This window comes from Talpa europaea, assembly GCF_964194135.1.
Source record: "Talpa europaea genome assembly, chromosome: 2".
NCBI classification, from domain to species: Eukaryota; Metazoa; Chordata; class Mammalia; order Eulipotyphla; family Talpidae; genus Talpa; species Talpa europaea.
This window is the reverse complement of record NC_140068.1, coordinates 22846146-22869115: the sequence shown is the minus strand read 5'-3', so window position 1 is coordinate 22869115 and position 22970 is coordinate 22846146. Positions and strand designations below refer to the sequence as shown.

Genomic DNA, 22970 nt, shown 5'->3' with positions numbered 1-22970 from the left:
CATTACTGTGCTTAGCCATCTTTCATTTAAGCTGAAGCACTGCAGTTCAGAGAAAATTATGTAGTGCATTTACTAGAAAAAAATTAACTACTGATTCTCAGTTTAAAACTGAAAAAGCGAATTGAAGCTACGAAGCTTTTCTCCAGGGAACCTCTTTCTTGGTCTCATGACTGCTTTTCGGAAGTTTCAGTTGCTCATTTTTGCTTTTCGACTTTCTCACCTTCTTGCTTTTTCTTCATTTGGTCTCTATTTTTTTCTTATCTTCATTAAGCAAATCATCTCCAAGCAACTAAAAACAACCCTTTTAATAAACAGCATGTAACTTACATATAACATATAACTTGCATATAACATATAACTTGCATAACTTATTTACTTACATAACTGCCTTGCAAACCAAGATTCCTACCTTTTCCATTATCCTATTTCCACAATTCTTGACAAGGATCAAGCGTCGATTTAAGAAGAAATGAACTAGAATATGTGAAAAACAGATTGTTCAGGACTTTGAGAAATGACACTGTATGGTTGGAACATTCTGACACACGTGATAGAAAGGTGGACTATTCTAAATAGTTCATAGACACTGAATAGTTCATAGACACTGACTATTCTGAATAGTTCATAGACCCCCTAGAAATTGATTGTGGATTCTTAGGCAGCATCAGTCCCAAATTTTTGAGACTATAAAAATAATCCAGCCATGATCAGAATTTTAGGTGTTAGATGTTAGATGAACACCTTTAGAAAATAAGTTGCTTACAACATATGCTTGATATAGATTCCAAGGGGTTCATTAGACCAAAAAAGCATTGTGTTTACAAAATAAATGTTTCTGTGTTATTCAATTCCTGCCTTAACTTAAAGTATTTCCTATTCACTTTAATAATTAGAGCAGAAGGATACGATGAATGAAGTGCCTCATTACTAAGCTTGCTTCCTGGCTCTCTGCAGAGAGTAGATGTCTGCTTTAGCCTTGTTGGTCCATTGTTAACCCTAAATGAGGCTGACATCCAATTCTCCTACACATGATTGGGTCCAACCAGAGACTGAGTTTGCCAGTCAACACAGCCTTTTGATTGATGTGATTCATAATGTTTTCATTGTCTCTTCCATTGGCTGGAATGGCACCTTTTCTGTCACTCGAATAATGTTACTGTACACGTGTTAGCTTGATTTCACAGAATCTATTTCTGTGTGGTTATGTAGTATGGAGTAAAGATTTACCCAAATAATTATAGATTAACAAATTATTAGTTTTTTTAAAAAAGTCCACTCAAATAGACCATTTGATTTTATTTAGGTCACTGTTACATTAAAGATAAATTAGATGTTTCTAGTCCCTGTCATGACTAGTCCCTGTCATTCTAGTCCCTGAATGTTGTTGTAGGTATATGTGAATTGCTGTTTTAGCTACTCTCGTGTGTGCTGGAGTTTCCTACTGTATTCGTTACTGGCTGACTCTACACGGAGACTCAACACTTTGGAGACATCTCTGTGTAGTCTGAACCTAGGTCCAGCTGGCACCGACATTTACTGGCCATGTGCACTTGGACAAGTTATTCAAGCTTGAAAGTCTTGGTTTCCTTATTTGCAGGGTAAGGAAGATTTTATCTACCTCAGGGGTTTGATGTGAAGAGTAAATGAGGTCATGTATACAAAGTGAAGATTTGGGAAATATTTTCTGTAAATAAGTTTAATGAAGTAAAAAGCAGCAAATATATGGTTTAAAAAAATTGAATTGTTGAAAATGCCCCTCTAATTTACTTAACAGATATGGGCCTTAAACAGAAATCAATGAAATTATGTATAAAAGTACACAGTCACAATTTTTTTTTATTAAAGTTTCTAGAACTTCCTATCTTAAAAATATTTGTGAGTTAATCAACAATCAAAAATGATCAACTCAGGGCCTCCCCGGTGGCGCAGCGGTTGAGCGCTGGTTCGATCTCCAGATGCTCCCCGGCACGGGAGGAGGGTCCCACATGGCACGCAGACCTCTCCTGCTGCCCGCTGCTCCCCTCAGCAGTGTACTTCGGTCCGTCTGTCTGCCTGCTCTGCTCCCTGCTTTGGCTCTGGTGAATTCTCTCACCCTCCTGCGCTACTGACTGTACCCAGTGCTTATATAAATAAATAAACAAATACATCTTAAAAAAAAAAAAAGATCAACTCATGCCATTTGCAGGAACATGGATGGAGCTGGAAGGGATTATGTTCAGTGAATTGACCCAGAAGGAAAAAGAAAAATATTGGGTGGTTTCACTTCAAGGAAGAATATAGGGGAACAAAATAAGGGATCAGGGGAAAAAATAGTTATAATAAAAAAAATTAACAGGCAACTATAAATCAGAGACATTCTGCTGGAGGGGGAGGAGAGGGTTCAAAACAGGAGAGGGAAGAGCACAAGGGACTATTGTGATGGTGCACGGTGAATTGGTGTGGGAATTTTACAGGGACTACCCCTTAGAGGAGAAAGCTAAAAAAGGGAAGAGTGACATAAAATTTATATAAAATAAAATAAGAAAAAAAGAAAAGTTGTGAGTTAAATATACAACTAAAGTGACATGTTATATATAGATATAAAATGCAAAGTTATTCCCCAGAGATAGCCTTGCTGAATTCCTAAACAGGAAATATTTTTAATAAAAGTGAAAAATGAATTTAAGGTCAAATATTCACTTTTGTGGAAAGACACCTATGTAAGATTTCGAAAGTACCAAGTCTTTATCATTCAGAAACACTGATTTCACTTAACAGGTTCATTTTTAAACATGAATTTATATTCATGAGTAGAATATTTCATGTTTCAAATCTTTCAAAAACTTGGTTTTTATCCTAGCATTGCAAATTATATTTTATTGTATTGTTTTGATCCTGCAGGAACTTTAATCTTCAAGATGGAGTAGAATAAAAAAACAGAACATAAATTTCAATGAGAGGCTTAAAAAAGATATTGTTAAATTTGTGTGTGTGTGTGTGTGTGTGTGTGTGTGGAGAAAATAGCCTTCATAAAATGAATAAAATTCAGAATGAAGAAAAACAAAACCAATTTCGTACTAATACAATGTGTAGTATCATAACCCTTCCAGTTCAGTCTTGTATCTGATTCCCCTGCTTGAGTGTAATTTGAACTTATTAAGTGGAGGGTATTGTTATGGCCTCCCATGACCCAGCACACCTCCGAGAGTGTGGTAAAGTCATTTTATTGATCTATTAGTGAATGTAACCTGAGTCTTGTTTTGTCAAGGACAGAAGAGAAAAGGACTGAGCTTTGAGGAAAACTACCTTTTCATAGTATTTGCCTTTATTATTTCCTCTTCAGTAGTTGCAATATAAAATAACCTTTTATCATTCATATGAAGATTGAGATCTCAGCAAATGCTTCCCTCCCTGGATGTATTATTTACTTTTCTTGATTTAAAATCTTTCTGCAGCTTGTTGAAATTCTTCATGATTAAAAACAAAATCAGAGAATCAATACACATCTCAAAAGTCAGAGCTGAAACTGCAGAGAGATGTATATTTTTATTTTTTAATCATCAAGGGCATTCACGAGAGAGAAAAAACAAGGGGGACTCAAGCCCAGCTGTACCTGAAGTGCAGATGGCACCTGCATCCAGAACCAGGGGGCGAGCGCTGTTGGCAGAGACCACCCCTGGGCTCCTTGCTAAGGCCTTCAGCTGCTGCTGGTGCCACACACCACTTAAGAGACCCCTCCCTTTGTCAGAGTCCACAGAGCAGGGGCATGTTTACCAATTTTCATGCCTCTACAACATGTGCAGGGATAAGAGCCAAACATATTTTTACTAGAAGATATTTCACATCGGGTATACATCTGGGCAAAATTTACACCTCAATGCCCAGCATGCTTTTTCTCACTTCTTAATTTAATGTAATCAATTGTCTGCTTTGTTAAATAAGCTTTCTAATTTTATATTAGTCTTGACTTTCTTGGAGTTGATATTTTATTGACAGATTTATAATCACATAGAAAACAAAAAGAAAAAAAATCACACTTTAATAGGCAATGTAATAATATAAAAACAAATATTAAGACTAAAATAAATATTAAACAATATTAGCATACAAATCACTGATATGCTTAAATAGGAAATTCTTTTTTCTAAAAAGTCATGTGGAACACCGTTGTTGTTGGTCTGGCCACATGCCACTTTTAGTTTATGTGTATCAAATTATATCTACGATTCATTTGAAACAAACACAAATTTTAATTCTAAAAGGCAAATTGTTCCCCTTTAAAGTTTTTGTTACTGGGACCATTTTGACTACCCAATGTTCCTTTAAATAAATTTCAAAAGCACATATTTCATATTCTGAGCAAAAAACTTTCACATATAACCACATTACAGTTACAATAATATTAAATTATTACTTAACAGACATTTTAACAATGCAAACACTTTACCTTCACATTTGCTGGTAACAATTATGCTTTTTCTTTATTGGTTTTCTAATAGTGGTAATGTAATTTTGATGTAATTATAAATAAATAAAAGTAAATACTTTGACCAACAAGAGACACAAAGGTTTATAACAATTAACTTCAAAAGGCCACATTTACTTTTCTACCCATACCTTATTTTAGATTTTTCTAGATTCTTTCTTAAGGATGCAGAGTAGAGAGTCCTTCCTTTCCCCTTAGTGTCTCAAAATTCTGAACTTTGAAGAAATTTGATTTGATTTAAATTGTCATTCTGTTTATGTGTATTGCTTCTTGAATCTTCATTCTTCAATGCTTTACTAGAAAAAAACATACAAAAGATATATTAAATGAATGTAAACAGTGTCTTTTGGTCGCAACCAAATCTTAGCAAGCTCAGGCATGCACAGGTAATAAAACACACGGTGTAACTAACATATACACATACATATGCCACCAAATAAGGCCAAAATACCAATTAGCTACCATTTTGCCTCTAGAACTTAGTGTAAACATCTTTTAGTATCTCCTTTAGTTGCTTAAAATTTGCTGTTGCATTGACAAGTTAATGAAAACAAAAAAGAAATACACTTCTAAAATACAAACATTAGGTACTATAAATTCTGCACAATTACAGTTCATAAAATTCTTTAGTCACTGGGGAAAAAAAAAAACAAAAAAACCTCATGGATAATCCTTCAGGGTTAGTGCCAGAAAGGAAATAGACCATTTTATTAAATTGCATTCTTTCATTTAGCCTGTGGCTATGTCTACTTTTATAAAGTGGGTTATTATATTTTTTTTAAATCAGTCCAAAATAATGGTGTGTGTCATTTTGATTGAGAAAGATATGTGATAATTAATATGCATCTAGATGTATCGACAGCACTGGAATAAAACAAATTACACCATTAATAAAAATCAAGAATCAATATGCATATGAAATAGGAAAGGTGCTTTCTTAGAGACTATGTGGTAAAGCACACAACAACTAGAGGGGTATAAACTAGTGGAGCTGAGTCTGAAAATTTTTGATGCAATTATTCATATAATACCAGGGAAGAGAATCAGAATTTATGCAAAAAATGTTGTCTTTCCTCTAAACGGAAAGGACTTCACCCTTGGTTACTCTTAGCAAACAATGTGCAGCTTAAGAATGATGGCACCAGGGGAGGGAGGGAAAAACAAGAAAGAACAATGGCGCCCTGGCTAAGGTGGTGGTCAGTTTCATTGATGCTCCTGAGAAAAGTAAGGGCTGAAGCATTATGGCAAGAAAGGGTGGGTTAAGCATTTGCTAAGGGTGACATGGAAGGGCAGGGAACAGCTGTGCTTTTAGGGACAGGCCCAATCTTTCTTTTCATAATGAAAACATTTATAACTGGAAGGAAAAGAAATGTTTTGTCAGTCTGTGTTTGCTAATTTTAAATTTGTTAAAGAGAGTCACCACAGATAAACTGGTTCTATATATAGAAGCCCCAAACTATGTTTCAACTGAAGCTCATGGTAACAACTGAAGTAGAATATGAAGTGGCACAGATATGGGGTGTCAAGGCACAAATTTGCCGAGTGTCATTTCTTTGCCTGCATGCACGTGGGTAAAATACAGAAAACTTGCCCCAAATAAGAGTCCAATAAAAGTGGAAAATGGTAGAGGCTCAAATGGATGGTGGGCACGAGGTACACCCATCTTCAAAAGGCAGTGAGGAGGAGAGAGATCTTAGAGGAACAACACGGCAAAGCAGAGTGAGAGCAGGAGTTCATGACAGCGTCAGAAGAAAAGAAGAAGAAAAACAGAAAAGGGAACAGGCAAAAGGAGGAAGAACAGCTGGAAGTGGGAAGGTGGACCCTGCACATGCAGAAGAGCCAGGACAAGTTAGAAGCAGAGGACAGGAGGACCTGGGGAGAGGGACCTACAGAGATATTTAACTAGAAAAAGCTAAAGTAGGGAAGAAAGACAACATCTTTAAGGGAAATGAATTAGATTAAGCAGAAGCAGCAGCACTGGATGGACAATGCCAAAGACTGGCGTGAAAGGACCACTATGGAAAGCTGAAGGTTGTTCCTCAGTTACTAAAACTGGAACTACAATAAGACCTGGCAATTCTACTCCTAGGAATCTACCCAAAGGACACAATGATTCAAAAGAACACCTGTACACCTATGTTTATTGCAGCACTATTTACAATAGGCAAAACCTGGAAACAACCCAAATACCCAAAGATAGATGACTGGATCAAGAAGATGTGGCATATACACACAATGGAGTATTATTCAGCAATCAAAAAAGATAAACTCATGCCATCCACAGCAACATGGATGGAATTAGAAGGAATTATGTTCAGTGAAATATGCCAGAAGGAAAAAGGAAAATATCGGATGGTTTCACTTATAGTAGGAATACAGGAGAACCAAATAAGACATCTGTATAAAAAAATAATAACAGTACAAAACACAACAAAGCAAAAATGGACAACTATAAATCAGAGACCGACTGCAGGGGAGGAGGAGGGAGAGGGATCAGAGGGAAGGAGGGAGGAGCACAGGGGACTGAGGTGATGGTGCACGGGTGCATTGGGGAAGGAAACTCTATGGGGACTACACCTGAGGGGGTGGGGGGAAGCAAATACTGTTTAAAAATGAACAATGATGTAAAAATAAAAAAATTAATTAAAAAAATAAAGAAGCTAAAATTGCAAAGGAAAAAAAAAAGAGGGGGAGGTATCATTTACTCAAAGACAAAATGAACCCAAACCCAGTCTTTCTCAGAGCCGTCTCCCCATCAGCTAACAGAGGATGAAAGCAACAAAGTGAGGGCCATTTTTTCAAAGGCAAAGCATGAGAAAAGAAAGGAAAATCTGCATAATGAGTTTGAAAATGAATATGAAACTAGGTTAGTGTTTGTGTGTGTATCATGTGTGAAAATAAGGTTTATAAAAACACTTGGCCCTAGCCCACAAGCAATTCAGTGCACTCAGGGTGGCCTGAAGGTTTACTGTATAGCAGGTACCAGACTCAGACATTCAGAAAAAATGTGAGCATGTAAGCATCTTGGCCCAAAAGTACTTACCATCTAATTGGAGTTATAATTTCATAATAGAAAATACTTCATTTATAAAAATTACAAGAGAAAATAGCATGAAAGAATTTTTATCTGATGTCACACTCATCCTTGAGGCAGTTTAATTTGCCTTGATTTCATAGGTGTTGAGTAGGTAGGAGCACGCCCTGCCCAATACTAGTCTGTCCCAGAGGGGCTTACATACAGCATATTACAGTTGGCCCTTGAAATTCAGGGGTCCACTTATTGGAGATTTTTTTTCTCACTGTGGGTTTGGCATTCAGGGATTCAACTATCTGCAGGATGCAGAAAATAGATATGGAGGGTCAACCATAAGTCATGATTGGATTATTACTGGGAGGTGGGGGGGGGGGACCTCCAGTGATCAAGGGTCAACTACAATTGCAGAAGGGGATAAGGGCCATGGAAAGTGTGTGGTTACATTTCTCCAACTGCAGTCAGGAATGGAGCTAATGGAAGACAGCACTACCCTCAATAAAGATAAGCAGATTTAAGAGCCTCAATGGAAGATGCAATAGGAAATGAAAGCAGAACATGACAGGCCTGAAGCTACTGGCATGCTAGAAAGCCTCCTGGCTCTCTATAAGCATCTGCTGTGTGCAGAAGCACTCCTGAGGCTACCCTATATTTTCTGACCAAATGAGCTGTGGGGCACAGCTCTAGGATCTGTGTTTGGGTTTATGTCACTTGCTTATCGAGCAGCTGAGCAACACAGCAAATCCCAGTATTTGGACAGAAACTTGTAGCCCATAGATAAAGTCCTAGTTTAGGCACCTTTCAGCTGTGACTCTGAGACCCTGGTTTCATTAAATGTAGAAAGAATGGGCTGTATTTGAAAATCTCTGAAAGTACTTTCATTTTAAAAGAAACAGTCATTGGTGGTGGTCATGGTGTGGTAACATATTTGAAGAGTTGTAAACCTATGCCCCTAAAACATTGACGGTGCTGTAAATCATCATTACTTCAATAAAAGCAAATCAAAAAGTGAAAGATCAAGTAGTAAATTATCAATATATATTGAATAGAAAAGCTGACTTCATGACACAACTTCTGCCTGGCTTTCCTCTTACCTCTATTAAAGTGACTTTTCAGCATGTTTGCTCATTCTTCTTCACCTGCATGTCCATGATGTGTCCTTGGTCCTCAAGGGTTTGTTCTCTGCTCATTTCAGAGCTACAGGAGGGAAAGGCCAGAGATGAGTCAGTAAGAAAGTTGGTGTAATAGCAACAGCCCAGATGAGGCTCTGATCTAAGGAAGTGGCAGTGGGAATGGAAACAGGAGATAAATCAAAGGGGAGGATCTGAGAGAAAAACACTTGCTAGACTAAATGAGGGATTACATATGGGGGTGCGAGACAGGGAGCTGCTCAAATAATAAAGAGACACAAACTTTAAATGACAAAGGGCCAAGAATATATCTGCCACAGAAAAATATTAGATGCCTGGGAAAACCCAGAAAGTTTTATCAAATTAGATGGAGAAATATGTGTGTGTAAAAGTACAGAAAATTCCTTAATGACCAAGAAGGGGTGATGGAAGTTTAGACATAAAAATGCTGTGGTATTCATACCAGTGGAGTGGGGAATAAAGATTTTCAAATGTTTCATTAGTGGTAGTAAAATATAAAATAAGTATTTTGGGGACAGTGTATAATAGTACACATTATGTCAGGAGAAAGAAAATACAAAAACAATGAGAAAAGTGAAAATTGAAGAATGAAAGCTAATTTCTCCTTTCTAGGATGCCTGGGAATGGATAGAGATATCAAAATAGAGCTTGAAAAAAAATTAAGATTTTTTTGATGCCAGGCTGGTAAGTAGGACTGAGCAGAGATTGTTGTGGACTGAACTGTGTCCTCCTGAAATTCACAAGTTGAAGCCCTAACCTCCAATGTGAACATAGTTGGAGATAAGGCCTTTAAAGTTAAATGGGGTTATAAGGGTGAGGTCCTAATCTACAGAACTGGTATCCTTTATAAGGAGAGGAAGAGGCACTAGAAAACTTTCTCTTCACATTTATAGAGAGGAAAGGTCATATGCGGACACAGCGAGAAGAGGTCACCTGCAAGCAAGGAAGGTGGAGGTCTTGCCAGAAATCAACCCTGCTGGAATTTGATTTTGAACAAGCAGCCTCCAGAACTGCAAAAAATTAATTTCTGTTGTTTGAGCCACCTAATCTGTGGCATTGTAATGGCAACCTTACAAGATTAATATGGAGATGTGTCAATAGTAAAATAAGGTTAAAATGGCTGAGAAGGAACAGGTCAAAAATTATAACAATGAAAGAACAAATAAAGTATATTGAGAAAGGAATAGAATGATGAACAGGAAAGAAAAGACTGAGTTATGAAAAACAAAGTACTGAAATAATTAGAGGGGTTAATAAGAATATAGTGTTTTTAAATGAATTCAAACTTAAACTGTTATCAGTGTAGAATAGGAGGAAAGTGTACTATTTACAAACTCTTGAAGCTACACTGTGTGATAAGGATTTGTATTATAAGCTCCAAGGAAATCACTAGAATAGTAAAACAGAGAATTAAAGTAAGCTGACAAATAAAATTGATGAGGATAATATAAAAGAAAGCAGAAAAGGGGGGGGGGAGAAATAATTGATGAGATAAAAAACTAAAAATATGTATTATCATGGCTAAAACTCAATTATATTCATAATCACATTAAATGCAAATGTCTAATCACCCTAATTGAAAGGAAAAGATTATCATATTGTGCTTAAAAAAAACATGAATTCAACTATATGCTGCCTACAAAAAAAGACACTTAAAATTTTTTTTAAAAGATGTAGTTATGCATACAAGAACTGAGGTATAGGCCAGAAGGGTGAGGGGTGAGAGGATTCACCAGAGACAGAATGGGGAATAGAACAAGCAGATTGACTGAAATACACTGCTGAGGGGAGCAGCTGGCGAGACAGGAGAGTTCTGCTGCGCCATGTAGGTTGCTCCCTGGCCAGGACTTGAACTCATACCACAATGGCTGGCGATAGCTTGATAGCACTGTGTCTTTAACCCCTGAACCACCAGGGAGGCCCACACACTTTTAAATTTTAACCTATTTGTGTCTTTAATTAAAGTTAATGTACTAAATACAAAGGTTGATTTTTTTTTTAAAGATTTATTTATTTATACAAGAACCGGGGTACAGGCCAGATGCATGGGAGGGTGAGAGGATTCACCTGAGACAGAGTGGGGAGCAGAACAGGCAGACTGACAAAATGCACTGCTGAGGGGAGCAGGACAGGAGAGGCGAGACAGGAGAGGTCTGCCGCGCCATGTGGGACCCTCACGGGCCGGCAGGGATCAAACCAGCACTGTAGAGGCTGAGGACAGCTTCACAGTGCGAAGTTCAACCGCTTGCGCCACCAGGGGAGGCCCACAAAGGTTGATTTTTAATGATTCACACCTGAACCTTATGAAATGTTATAATGCAATGTTCAACTAGAAAGAAAAAATCCCAAACACATACCATTCTAACATTATTAAAAGAAAGTTGAGTGACTTTATATATATTAAACAAATTAGATTTCAGGACAAAGAAAATTGCTGGGAAAAATGTTATTTAATAATAATTAGGTAGTCAATCCTTTAAAAGGACATAACAATTTTAATTATATGAACACTTAGTAAAGAACTTTAAACACATGATATAAAATCTAATAGAACTTCAGGGAGAAAAATCAGCCTATAATATTAGTTGGAGGTTTCAATAGCCCACTCTCAATTATTATTATGCAGATAGATAAAATAGCAATAAGGCAACACAAGATGTAAACAACAGTACTGTCCCATGTGATCTAATTTATTTATAAAATACTCTAATGCACATTTCTTTCAAGGGCACTAAAAACTTTTACCAAGAGAAACCATATCAAGGATTACAAAATTTCAATAAATTCAAGAGGATTCAGATAATGTAAAGTATGATCCCTGACCACAAAGGTATTATATTAGAAATCAATTTAACAGAAATGTCTCTAGAAAATATCCGTAAATATTGGAAATGAAATAATTCATTTCTAAATTGTCCATAGGTCAAAGAAGTCCAAAGGAAAATTAAAATGTTTTGAGCTAAATGAAAATTAAACCACAACATAACAAAATCTGTGAAATGCCATTAAAGCAGTACTTAGTGGGAAATTTACAGTACTAATAAATGTTTATATTAATAGAGAAGTGTGAAATCAATGATCAGTTTGAACTTTAAAGACTTTGACAAAGAACAAATTAAATCTAAAATAATCAGCAATAATAAAGATTAGAGTGAAAATCAATGTAATAAAAGACAGATAAACATAAAAAGAAATCAATAAAATTAAAAGCTTTTTTTCTAAGGTCCATAAAATTGATCAACCAGTAACTAGGCTGTCTGAGGGAAATTATCAATTTCACAAATTATTACAGAGAATATAAACATACAGGACTATATCAAACTAAAAAGTTTCTGCACAGTCAAGCAAACTATTGTTAAAATAAAAAGACATACTACTAAGTGGCAGAAAACATTTGCACATCATATACATCTAACAAGGGGCTGGTACTGAAGACCTACAAAGAACTCACACAACTCAACAAAAACAAAACAAATAACCCAATCAAAAAAATGGGTAGAAGAGTTAAACTTCCCCAAAGACGATATACAGATGGCTAACAAGCACATGAAAAAATATTTATCATTATTTGTTATCACAGAAACTCAAATCAAAACTAAGAGATATCACCTCACACCTGTGAAAATGGCCTGTATCAAAAAGACCAGAAACAACAAGTGCTGGCCCCAATGTGGAGAAAAAGAAATCTCATATACAGGATAACATTAAGTGAAATAAGTAAGAAGGAAAAAGACAAATATCATATGGTTTTACCTGTATGTGTAATATAGAAAAACAAAACAATTGGTCAGACAGAACGAAACCAGTAACAAACCCTAGAATGCTGCCTGTAGAATAAAGGTTACTAGAAGGGTAGGGTAGAGAGCAGAGTATGGGGGGAGCATGGGTTATGCCTTATTGCATTTCTTGAATGATACAAATATTCAAAATATCAAAGCTTATACAGAAAGAAACAGATAACTTTAATAGGTCTTTATCTCTTAAATAAATTGAATTTGTAGTTACAAATATTCCAAAAAAAAAATTCTAGGTTTCAATAGCTTTATATTGGTTAATCTAATAAAGATTTGAAGAAAGAGTGACATCAGAAAAAATGGTGGAATAAGGACTTCTGAAAATTCTCTTTTCTAAATAAACTATGTTAAAACTGGCCAAAATGGTCAGAATCAAATTTTTCAAAATTCTGAAAATTAGACAAAAGCAATGTTTATTCAGGAAAAATGGTAGAATCTCTCAGTAAAAACAGTGAAATATGGCATTTTCCACTTGATCTAGTCCCAGCTACATTCTTTAGCTCTGTGGGGCCCATGAAAAAGAATAGCCTTATTTTATAGTGAAAACCAGTAGACTGGCCAGCACCAAAGTGAAAATGTAGCTGGAGCTCTTTCAAAGCATTATTCCCAAAGAATTGTTAATATCTGACCTGTCTAGTGGGTCACTGGAGGACACCATGTGTAAGGCTGTCTGCATCTGAACAATCTTAGAACTTGCCTTTGCACCTGGGAGTCACATTGGAAACAATGACAATTAACTTCGTGGCAGACTGAGTGGTTGATAACAGCAGGCAAACAGTAGACTAATAGCTACAATATGTTGCCACCACAACAAACCAGGGGAGGGAAAATTTGATTTCCAGAGTTGTTACATTACATTATATAAAATGTCATTTTCAACAAAAACTTACTAAACATGCAAAGAAACAAGCACGGCCAACGCACAGGAGGTGAAAAAAGCTATCAACAGAAACTGTCCCTCAGGAAGCCCAGTCACTGAACTTAGGACAGAAAGACTTGAAATCCAGCAAACAATCCAAATAATTAAAGGAAATATGTTCCTTGAAAGCCATGTCTAAAGAACTAAGTATGAGAATAATATTTATTATTTTACCAAACAGAAAATGTCAATAAAGAAATGGAAATTAGAAAAATGAATAATAACAAATCTACACACACTCCTCCAGAAAACTGAAAGGTAGGAGTTCTTTCTAAACTGTCTTCCAGGAGGGCAGTTTACCCTGATATCAAAACCAGACTAAAACATCATAAGAAAAGATAACAACAGACCATATTTATCATGAACGGACTACAAAAAAATTCTAAATAAAAAATTAGCAAATCAATTTCATCAACTTACCAAAAGGAAAACACACTATCACTATTCTTAAGAATGCAAGGTCTGTTTTCACATTTGAAAAGGCAATACAAATTACCATATTAACAAATTAAAAAAAGAAATACCATATGATTATCTTAATAGATGCAGGAAAAGCATCTCCCAAAAGTCCAACATCCATTCCTGATAAAAACTTTCAGCAAACTTGAAAATGAAAGAAACTACCTGAGATAAAGGGCAAAAAGAAAGCCACCTATGACTCACACCTATTGGTCAAAGATTGAACACTTTCCTATTCATTCCCCATAAGATCTGGAAGAATAGAATGTCAACTCTAGTCAACACTAAACCAGAAATTCTAGCCAATGCAGTAAGGCAAAAGAGAAATAAAATGCATCCTTGTTGAGAAGGAAGAAATTAAAGTGAATTTATAATTTGCATTATTTCCTATGTGGAAAATCTGGTGGAATTTACCAAAAAGCTATTAAAACTAAAAAAAAGTGTTTTGTAAGGTGGTATGCTAAATGATTAACATATGAAAAATCAGTAATATTTCCATGAATCAGCAACAATTTAAGTTGAAAATGAAAAGCAGTATCACTTACATACAAAATATGTAGGAATAAATCAAGTAAATATGTGCAAGATTTATATAATCAAAAACTAAAAAACAGCACTGGTAGAAATGAAAGAAGACCAAAATAAATGGAGAAATATATTATGTTAATGAGTCAAATGTCTGAACACTACTAACATGTAAATTCTTCCCAAAATGATCTGTGGATTCAAGGCAATACCCATTGGAATTTCAGTAGTCTTTCCTGTATAAGTTAACAAACTTATTCTAAAATTCATTTGGGCATGCAAAGGACCAGGAATAGCTAAACCAATGTGTTTTTTAAAAAAGGCAAAGCTGCAGGAGTGATAACAACTGATTCTAAGACATATTATAAAATGATAGTAATCAAGATAGTTGTGCTACTGGTATGAAGTTAGAGAGATAGATCAATGGGTCAGAGTAGAGTCCAGAAACACATTCACACATATAATAAATGATATTCAACACAGAAGTAATAGGATGTTTGGTTAAGACAGGATTGTTTTTTCAACAAATGATGATGGAATAACTGGTTATACAAATGCAAAAACAAAATAAAACTTGATCCAAACCTTACAGCATCATGAACAAAAACTAACACAAAACAGATCACAGACTTAAATATAAAACCTAAGATAATAAAACTTTTACAAGAAACCTTTGTGGCTTTGGCTTGGCAAAAATTTCTTAGACACTATACTCAATCATGATTCATAAATGAAAATAACTGGTAAACTGCACTTCATCAAAATAGAAAAGTTTGCTCTTTGAAAGTCACTATTATAAGAATAAAAAGGCAAACGAGAGACTGGAGAAAATATCTGCAAATCATGTATCTGATAAAGAAAAGATTTAGAATATACAAGGTACATTGTGATGTCAGGCACCTGAAAAAGGATGGAGGGAGAAGGGTGAAGAAAGGTTGCAAATGGATAATCAAAGAATTTAAAAAAAGAGTTGCAAGAAACAGGATAAGGGAAAAAAGGTATCTCCCCCAAGAATGCAACTAGACTCCTATCTGACACCACACACAAAAATCTATTCAAAATGGATAAAAGACTTGGGTATAAAATCTGGAACCACAAAATACACAGAAAAAAACAGGCAAAACATTTCATGACATAAGCTTTAGTGATGCCTTTAGGGATTTTTTTTCCCCAACAGCAAGGAAAATAAAAGAGAACATAAACAACTAGGACTATATCAAACTAAAAAGCTTCCACATAGCAAAAGAAACCATAATTAAATCAAAAAGTCACCTTAATGATTGGGAGAAAGTCTGCACACCATACATCTGACAACGGACTGACAACAAAGATACACAAAGAACTCATAAAACTGTACAAAAACAAACAACCCAATCAAAAACTAAACAGAAGAAGTAACCAGAAACTTCTCCAAAGAAGACATACAGACTGCGAACAGGCACATGAAAAAAATGTTCACTATCACTTATTAGGGAAATGCAAATCAAGACCACAATGAGATATCATCTCACAGCTGTGAGAATGGCCCATAAGGAAAAGACCAGAAACAAGTGCTGTCAAGGATGCGGAAAAAAAGGAACCATCCTACACTGCTGGTGGGAATGCAAACTGGTCCAGCCCTGTAGAAAGCAGTATGGAGGTGTTTAAATATTAAACATGGATCTGCCATTCGACTCAGTAATTCCACTCCTACGCATCCAACCCCAAAATTCAAAAATACTAACTTGAAACTTTCACTACCATGTTAATTGCAGCAATATTTAATATAGCTGAATTATGAGAACAATCCAAGTGCCCCCAAACAGATGAGTGGATCAATAAGATGTGCTATATATACACAAGCGAATATTATTCAGCAATCAAAAAAGATAAACTCATGCCATCTGTGGCAACACGGATGGAGCTGCAAGGGGTAATGCTAAGTAAAATAAGTCAGAAGGAGGAAAATAAATACTGTTTGGTGTCACTAATATGTGGAATATATAGTCCCTAAACTAAGCAGCAATAAAGACAAGCTTAAAGTCTAACCTCTTGATAGCGGTGACTATAAAACTAAAGCACCAATAGGGGGAGTAGGTGGGGAAGGAGTAAGAGGAAAAAGGGAAGGAAGGACAATGCACCATGGTGGTGGAATATGTGTGATTTTGTGATAGTGCACCCAGTGGTAATACTTCATAGGGGTATCCAACTATTATCTTAATTAAAAATAAATTTAAAAAAGAAAACATAAAAATGAATTAAAAAAAGTAGAAACTGAAAAAGTCTGGTATAGGATTATTATAAAGGTGGAAAAATATATAGTAGAGGAGTGATAGGATACTTGGAATTAACTCATTTCTGTACTATATTAAGAAGAGATTCATCCATTCATTCAGTTCATATTTGAGTGTCTTTGAAGGCTTTTAATATAGTTGACTGAATTAACATCTCTCTAATCAAAGCTGTTAATGAAATAAAGCAATTTTTTTTTTTTAGAAAAACCAACATACTCAAGATAAAATATATCAGTGACTAAGGAGCACTAATATTTATTATCATAATATATTTATAAAAGTTTCATTATGAACTCTGGAGTGGGCAGAGATAATATCATAAGGGCATGAGATTCAAAAGAAAATGCCTTTGTTAAATTAACCAATAAAAGTTTCTTTTTGATACTCAAAAATGAGCATGTGGCTTTACTAAAATGTATATAAACTATACAGAAGTGACTGATGTTTCTTAAAAAAAAAGGATAAACAAATGAGAAATTCATATGAAAAGTAGTTAAGAAGCATTTCTGTGTGGCTCATGTATATATTTTGGTCATCCATCTAAGCAAATGTTGCAAACTAAATGGCAGGGCTGTCATTTACTTGGGTACAATGGAATCATTTAGGTAAGTTAAAGAGATGATGTCTCTGTACATACTGGGTTATAGTATTTCCAACTCGCCTACAGTTTTCAAGTCATGAGAAATGTATCTGAATTTATCCTTCTAAGAAATTATGAGTATAGGGAAAGCCCCAACGCTTTAGATGAACTTGAACATCTAACATATCTGAACTTCTCACGAAAATTTCTTTACTTTTAAAAGAAGCTTCTTTTGTGCTGTGTTCAAAAGGAGAAGCCAAACCTCCCTGATGGTCTTTAGAGGTAGGGGTATTTGTGAGGTTTTGTTGAACTTCCATTTGGAGAGCATGGCATGGATTTCTGTATCATCTGAAAATACGGATCCAATGTAGTTAGTGACTACAGAATAATTCTCACAGTAGGCAAAATGTTCTAAAAATTTGAATCAAACATGTTCAGAGACACCAAGAACATTGTCCCCATAAAATATTAAATATAGCTTTTTGGTTGTTGAAACATTTTGTCCCTATTAGTTTCAGTCTATTGTTTTTATGTGGTATATGTAACCTGTTTTTGAGTATAAAGTTCCTAAGGGCCAGTGACTGTATTATCAAATACTATGTAAAATTAAAATTGCTCAGGGATTGCAACTGAAAACATACCTGGCAGATACAAGAGAAACAAAAAACTGAAAGACCTGGTAGGCCTGTCTGCACCACATGGCAGGCAGGGGGAAGCAGGGTGCGCAAGAGAGATTAGAAAGGAGAGGACCCGTGTTCCGGTACAGGGTCTGGCACCACCTGCAATGATTTGAGACATGTGATAGCCTCTCAAACCCTCTTTCTCCACATGTAAAAGAGGGGTCAGATGATGGTTAGCAACTCCCAGGAAAGTAGTGAGAATCAAATGTAATTATGTGAGAGGGTGTGCTCGGAAATGATACAGAGCTACCCACAGTCCTGACATTGATAGATTTTACCTCTCATAATGAAAGTTTTAAACCTTAATAAGCACAGTATCTTACCAAGGAGACTGACAACACTGAATATAGTTCAACAAACAAAACCCTAAGGAGACTTAGATCTGTGCCTCTTCAAGTTCTGTTTAAAAATTATGTCTGTCTTTCATCCACAGGATGAAATGTTGCCTTGTGAAATATTGTATAGTTTTAGTTAACAATTCCTACAAATTAGCCTGCCATGAATCAGAATTTTTGTACTGGAAGAGACATTAGATTCTGCAAAATGTTGATGTGTTTAACACCGTTAACTTAAAGAACACTTTTGTGAAGGAGATTCAGCAGAGACTATGTGTGTAAGCATGTTTGTACCCCGATGTATATACAGTGATGATGGGGTGGGACAGGAGGGCATAGCAAATACCTGAGCTGTTCAAGGACATTACTCCCAGGTGATAGTTTGCTGGAAATGTGGTATGAATATAAAATTTGAGCACAAAATGAGGTCCAAAGAGACCAGTGGTGAGGCAAACTTTGGGAAAATTTTTGACATAAAATTTTTATTGAGGTAAAAGGGGATTTTCTATTTATGTTTTAAGTGACACAAGTAACAAATAAAATTAAAGAATCTCTCTAGAGATCTTTAAAAAAACCCTCAAAATAAATTGCTCAAATACATTAGTTAGATGTAGAAAATATACAGTGATAATGTTCTGGGGATTAGATTTTATCCTTTAATCCTCAAAATAGTAATTTCATAATTTGATTTCTACCACATCATCTGTTTGTTTTCAGTTAATGCCATTTCAAAATGTTAAACAAAGATAAATGACAGGGCCTCCCCGGTGACGCAGCGGTTGAGCGCTGGGTTGCGAAGCTGCCCGCGGTTCGATCCCCGGCTGCTCCTGGGCCACTGGAGGAGGGTCCCACATGGCGCGCAGACCTCTCCTGCCACCCGCTGCTCCCCTTAGCAGTGTACTTCGGTCCTTCTGCCTGCTCTGCTCCCCGCTCTGCTCTGGTGAATTCTCTCACCCTCTCGCGCTTCTGACTGTACCCAGTGCATGTATAAACAAACAAACGAACAAATAAATAAATAAATAAAACATGCCTCTAAAAAAAAAATGACAAATTAGGTTCATAAAAATGAAAATTCAGTGATATTTTAATATAAAATTATTGCTTTGTAATACACATCTCAAAGTTCAACTGTCAAAATGGTCTCCTTAATATAGGGAACCAAATAAGACATTAGGGGAAAAATAATAACAGGACAAAATATAATGAAACCAAAACAGACAATTATAAATCAGAGACATCCTGCAGGGGAGGAGGAGGAGGGAGAGGGATCAGAGCGAAGGAGGGAGGAGCACAGGGGACTGTGATGGTGCACAGGTGCATTGGGGAAGGACATTCTGTGGGGACTACACCTGAGGCGGGGGGAAGCAAACATTGTTTAAAAATGAACAATGATGTAAAAAATATTAATAAAAAGAAAATTAAAGCAGTAAAATATTAGTGCACGCATGCGCGCACACACACACACACAAATGGTCGCCTTAGTTTAAACTAGTTAAATTGTCTTGAAAAATCGATTATCTGAAATTTACCTTACCTAATAATGTTAAGGAGACAGGTAATTGAGAAACTGTCCTTAAAAAACAAACAAAAACCACCATCTCACCATCTTAGTATTGTAAATTATTTAGAAGCAAAGTTGCTTACTGTGCTGTAGACTGTGAACCCAGCCTGAAATCCTGGGACCTGTCTTTCTTGAGTGACTTCTGTGAAAGAAGAAGAAAAACAAACACCAAGTCAAAAATCAGAAGACGACAGTCAGATATTCATATCCCCCAAACCCAGTAACTTGAATGAGGAGAGGGCATGCGGGTTTTGAACATAAAGGTCTACCAGCTTACTATATTCACTTTTGTGGAGAACCAAGGAAATAGTTCACCAGGTTGTTTACCCCTTATCAATACAGACAGTTTTTAGGTATGTGGCAAAAAGAATCAGTTCTGAAATCAGCCTAAATTAATATAGCTATACTATATGGCATATCATTTCTAAATTTATCTTTCAGCATTGCATGTTTCCTTTGTAATCATTTTAATATAATCTGAAATACTGTCTCATAGTGATTGACATTCGCCGTCTAAAAGCACTTTAAATCTACAAAATATGTTTAGTATATTTGCTTTATTAATGGCATCTCAGTGATAAATACCAATTAATAAAAACTTTCAATGGTGCCAAATTATACTCTGAGTGTTAGAGGGTTTCTCTAGAATCTGATTATTGACTTCAGATGAAAGTATACTGTGGGAAAACAGTATTTGTCTTGGGACAGTATTTTATAAATCAATCCAATGTTGCTATAAAACAGACTGTAAGTGTTTTATAGAGATAATTATATGTTATGGAAATGACCCATTTAAAATTCAAAAAAATTGTTAGTATGCTAAAGTTTGAATTATATAAAGATGAAAGGGGCATACCATATCTACCTAGCTAATTAAATTAAAAAAAATCTCAGAACATTAAAAACCAAATGAAATGAAAGAAAAGGGCATAGTCCTTTCCTTTCAGCTTTCTTTGAGTAGCTACTTATGCTCCTAGTCTTCTCTCTTCTGAAGCTTGTTTTGCCTTTTAGGTTTCCTCCTTCAGAGTCAGATTTCTATAAGGTCCTTTTTCAGCAAGATTTGGCACTAAATATCTTCAAATAAGAATCACTTTTCTTATCCTAAAGATTTCAAGAGGGTATCATGCATTTCTGGGCCATCGCTAAGTGATGTTATTCCTAACTATATTAGTATAAATCAAGCATATAACAAGAAGTGCAAGAATTAAAAAATGAGATTAAGTGATAAGAGGTGGATATTGTAGTAAGTGACCCAATTTCATAGTACAACAAAAGAATCAATAACACCTTGATTTTTCTCTAAATCTGAAGATGATCTGACTCAGTCAAAATGGGTTTGGGGGCAAAAGTACAAAAAACATGGAAAATTCCAATCCAAGGACTAGTTCAGAATTACTCTACTTGTCCTCAAACCAAAAGAGCAAGAAGCAAGGAAAACCATCAAAACCTAACTCAGAAAGCATCAATTATAGCTGAATTTCTTCAGCTTTTTTTTCCAGTCTAATGAAAGTAAATCCAAATGAAAGAAGCAAACTAGAGGTAAGATGCTTTATTCCTTATATGGTGTAAGTATTACTTCTATTTCTTTTTTTAAAATATTTTATTTCATATAATTCTTACATCATTTTTCATCTTTGTACAATGTATGCATTATCATTTTGGTTATATTCCCCATACAATCGCACCCCCCCCCCTTATTTTGACCCTAGTCCTTCCTCTCCCATTCCTCCCCCTGCCCCCATGGTGTGTCTCTGGTTTATAGTTGCTTGTTGATTTTGGTTTTTACTTTGTATTAATTAGTCTTTTTCCTGGTCCCTTATTTAGGTTTTCTAAATTCCTGCCATGAGTGAGACCATCCGGTATTTTTCTTTTTCTTTCTGACTTATTTCGCTGAGCATGATCCCTTCTAGCTCCATCCATGTTGCTGCAAACTGCATGTATTTATCTTTTTTGATTGCTGAGTAGTATTACTTCTGTTTCTTTGCTCTGGGCAAGACCAGCATTTTACCATAAATATGTATATGTGTGTGTATACATATATTCATATATACATGAAGTTTTGTAAAATTATTGCATAAAAAAACCTTCACTGTAACAGCTCTACTCAGAGTTTGGCCTATTCCAAAGGTTGAGGAGAGAGAAGACAGACTGAATTAAACATCACTGTTAATTCAATGCTTTTAATTCTTTGTTGTAATCTTGACACATGAGTGACACTATATATTGCCACGTGCAGGTATTACCAAATCTACTTTTAATAGTCTGCTTACGTAAAATGGATGCTGTGATGTCTTTGGGAAGTTTGAGTGAGTTAAACACTGTCTTTGTCATCTATCCTACTGCACTACTGTAACTGGCACATCCAAGTCCTTTTTCATGATGCAAAGGTGGCATGATGCAAAGATAGCATGATGTGTTCAAGTCCTATAAAACCCAAATTAGTATGGTATTCACATTACAAGTTTTAACACTTCTTTGAAAGAGTATACTTGTTTAATGAGGGCCATTACTTCACTTCTAAACACCTATACTCTCTCATTCCTTGGTCCCAGCAGCAGCATGACATATGGGTAGTTACCCATGGAGGCAAGAGGAGGAAGAAGGAGGTGCCTCTGTGAGTTGTCACATTATATCTGTAAACAAGGCTATAATATAGTCAGCCCATAAACACCCCCACCACCACCATGGCCAAAGAGCTTGGCTGTCCTTTCCTTTCTGTTCACACATCTCTTAGCTGTTTTGTGACTTCATTTTCTCTCCACAGATACCCTTGATTTGGGGAAGGAATGGAGAAAGGAAGATGGCCAAAGTGAAGGAGATGAATGAAAGGAACAGACCTCGAGACTCTTGTTTCCTAAACCCTCACAACTTCTTAGCTATACTTTCGAATTTAGATGCAGTGTAACTTCAACATGAAAGGAAGGAATGATTAATGGAATGATTTTAAATGCCTCCAATGATTACATGGCTATTTAGCTAGAAGAAAACAACTCATAAATAGCTTTGTAGAAGAGCAATGAGCCATGCAAACAAACAACTCATCCAAATATTTCTATAAACTTGAAAAATGAATGTAAAACAGGTAAATGTTCAATGTTTATTGCAGTTGGCACACCAGCTTTAAGTAAGGCAAATGTATGATATAGCTCTATTTTTTACATGATATGTATATACCTCCTGGTATTTATCTTTTCCAT

General features: G+C 35.7%; 1 protein-coding gene across 1 annotated transcript in view; it reads right to left on the bottom strand.

The window, feature by feature from the left end:
* Positions 1-8608: 8608 nt before the first annotated feature.
* The window catches only part of AHI1 (Abelson helper integration site 1), a gene marked incomplete at its 3' end in the record, with an annotated part of 145257 nt that continues 130895 nt past the window's right edge, over positions 8609-22970 (bottom strand). The window contains exons 21-22 of the mRNA XM_084228646.1: positions 19857-19915; positions 8609-8693 (exon numbers count right to left, since the gene is read on the bottom strand). Of these exons, the coding sequence (XP_084084772.1) occupies positions 8609-8693; positions 19857-19915 (144 nt within the window). The remainder of the gene's footprint in view (positions 8694-19856; positions 19916-22970) is intronic.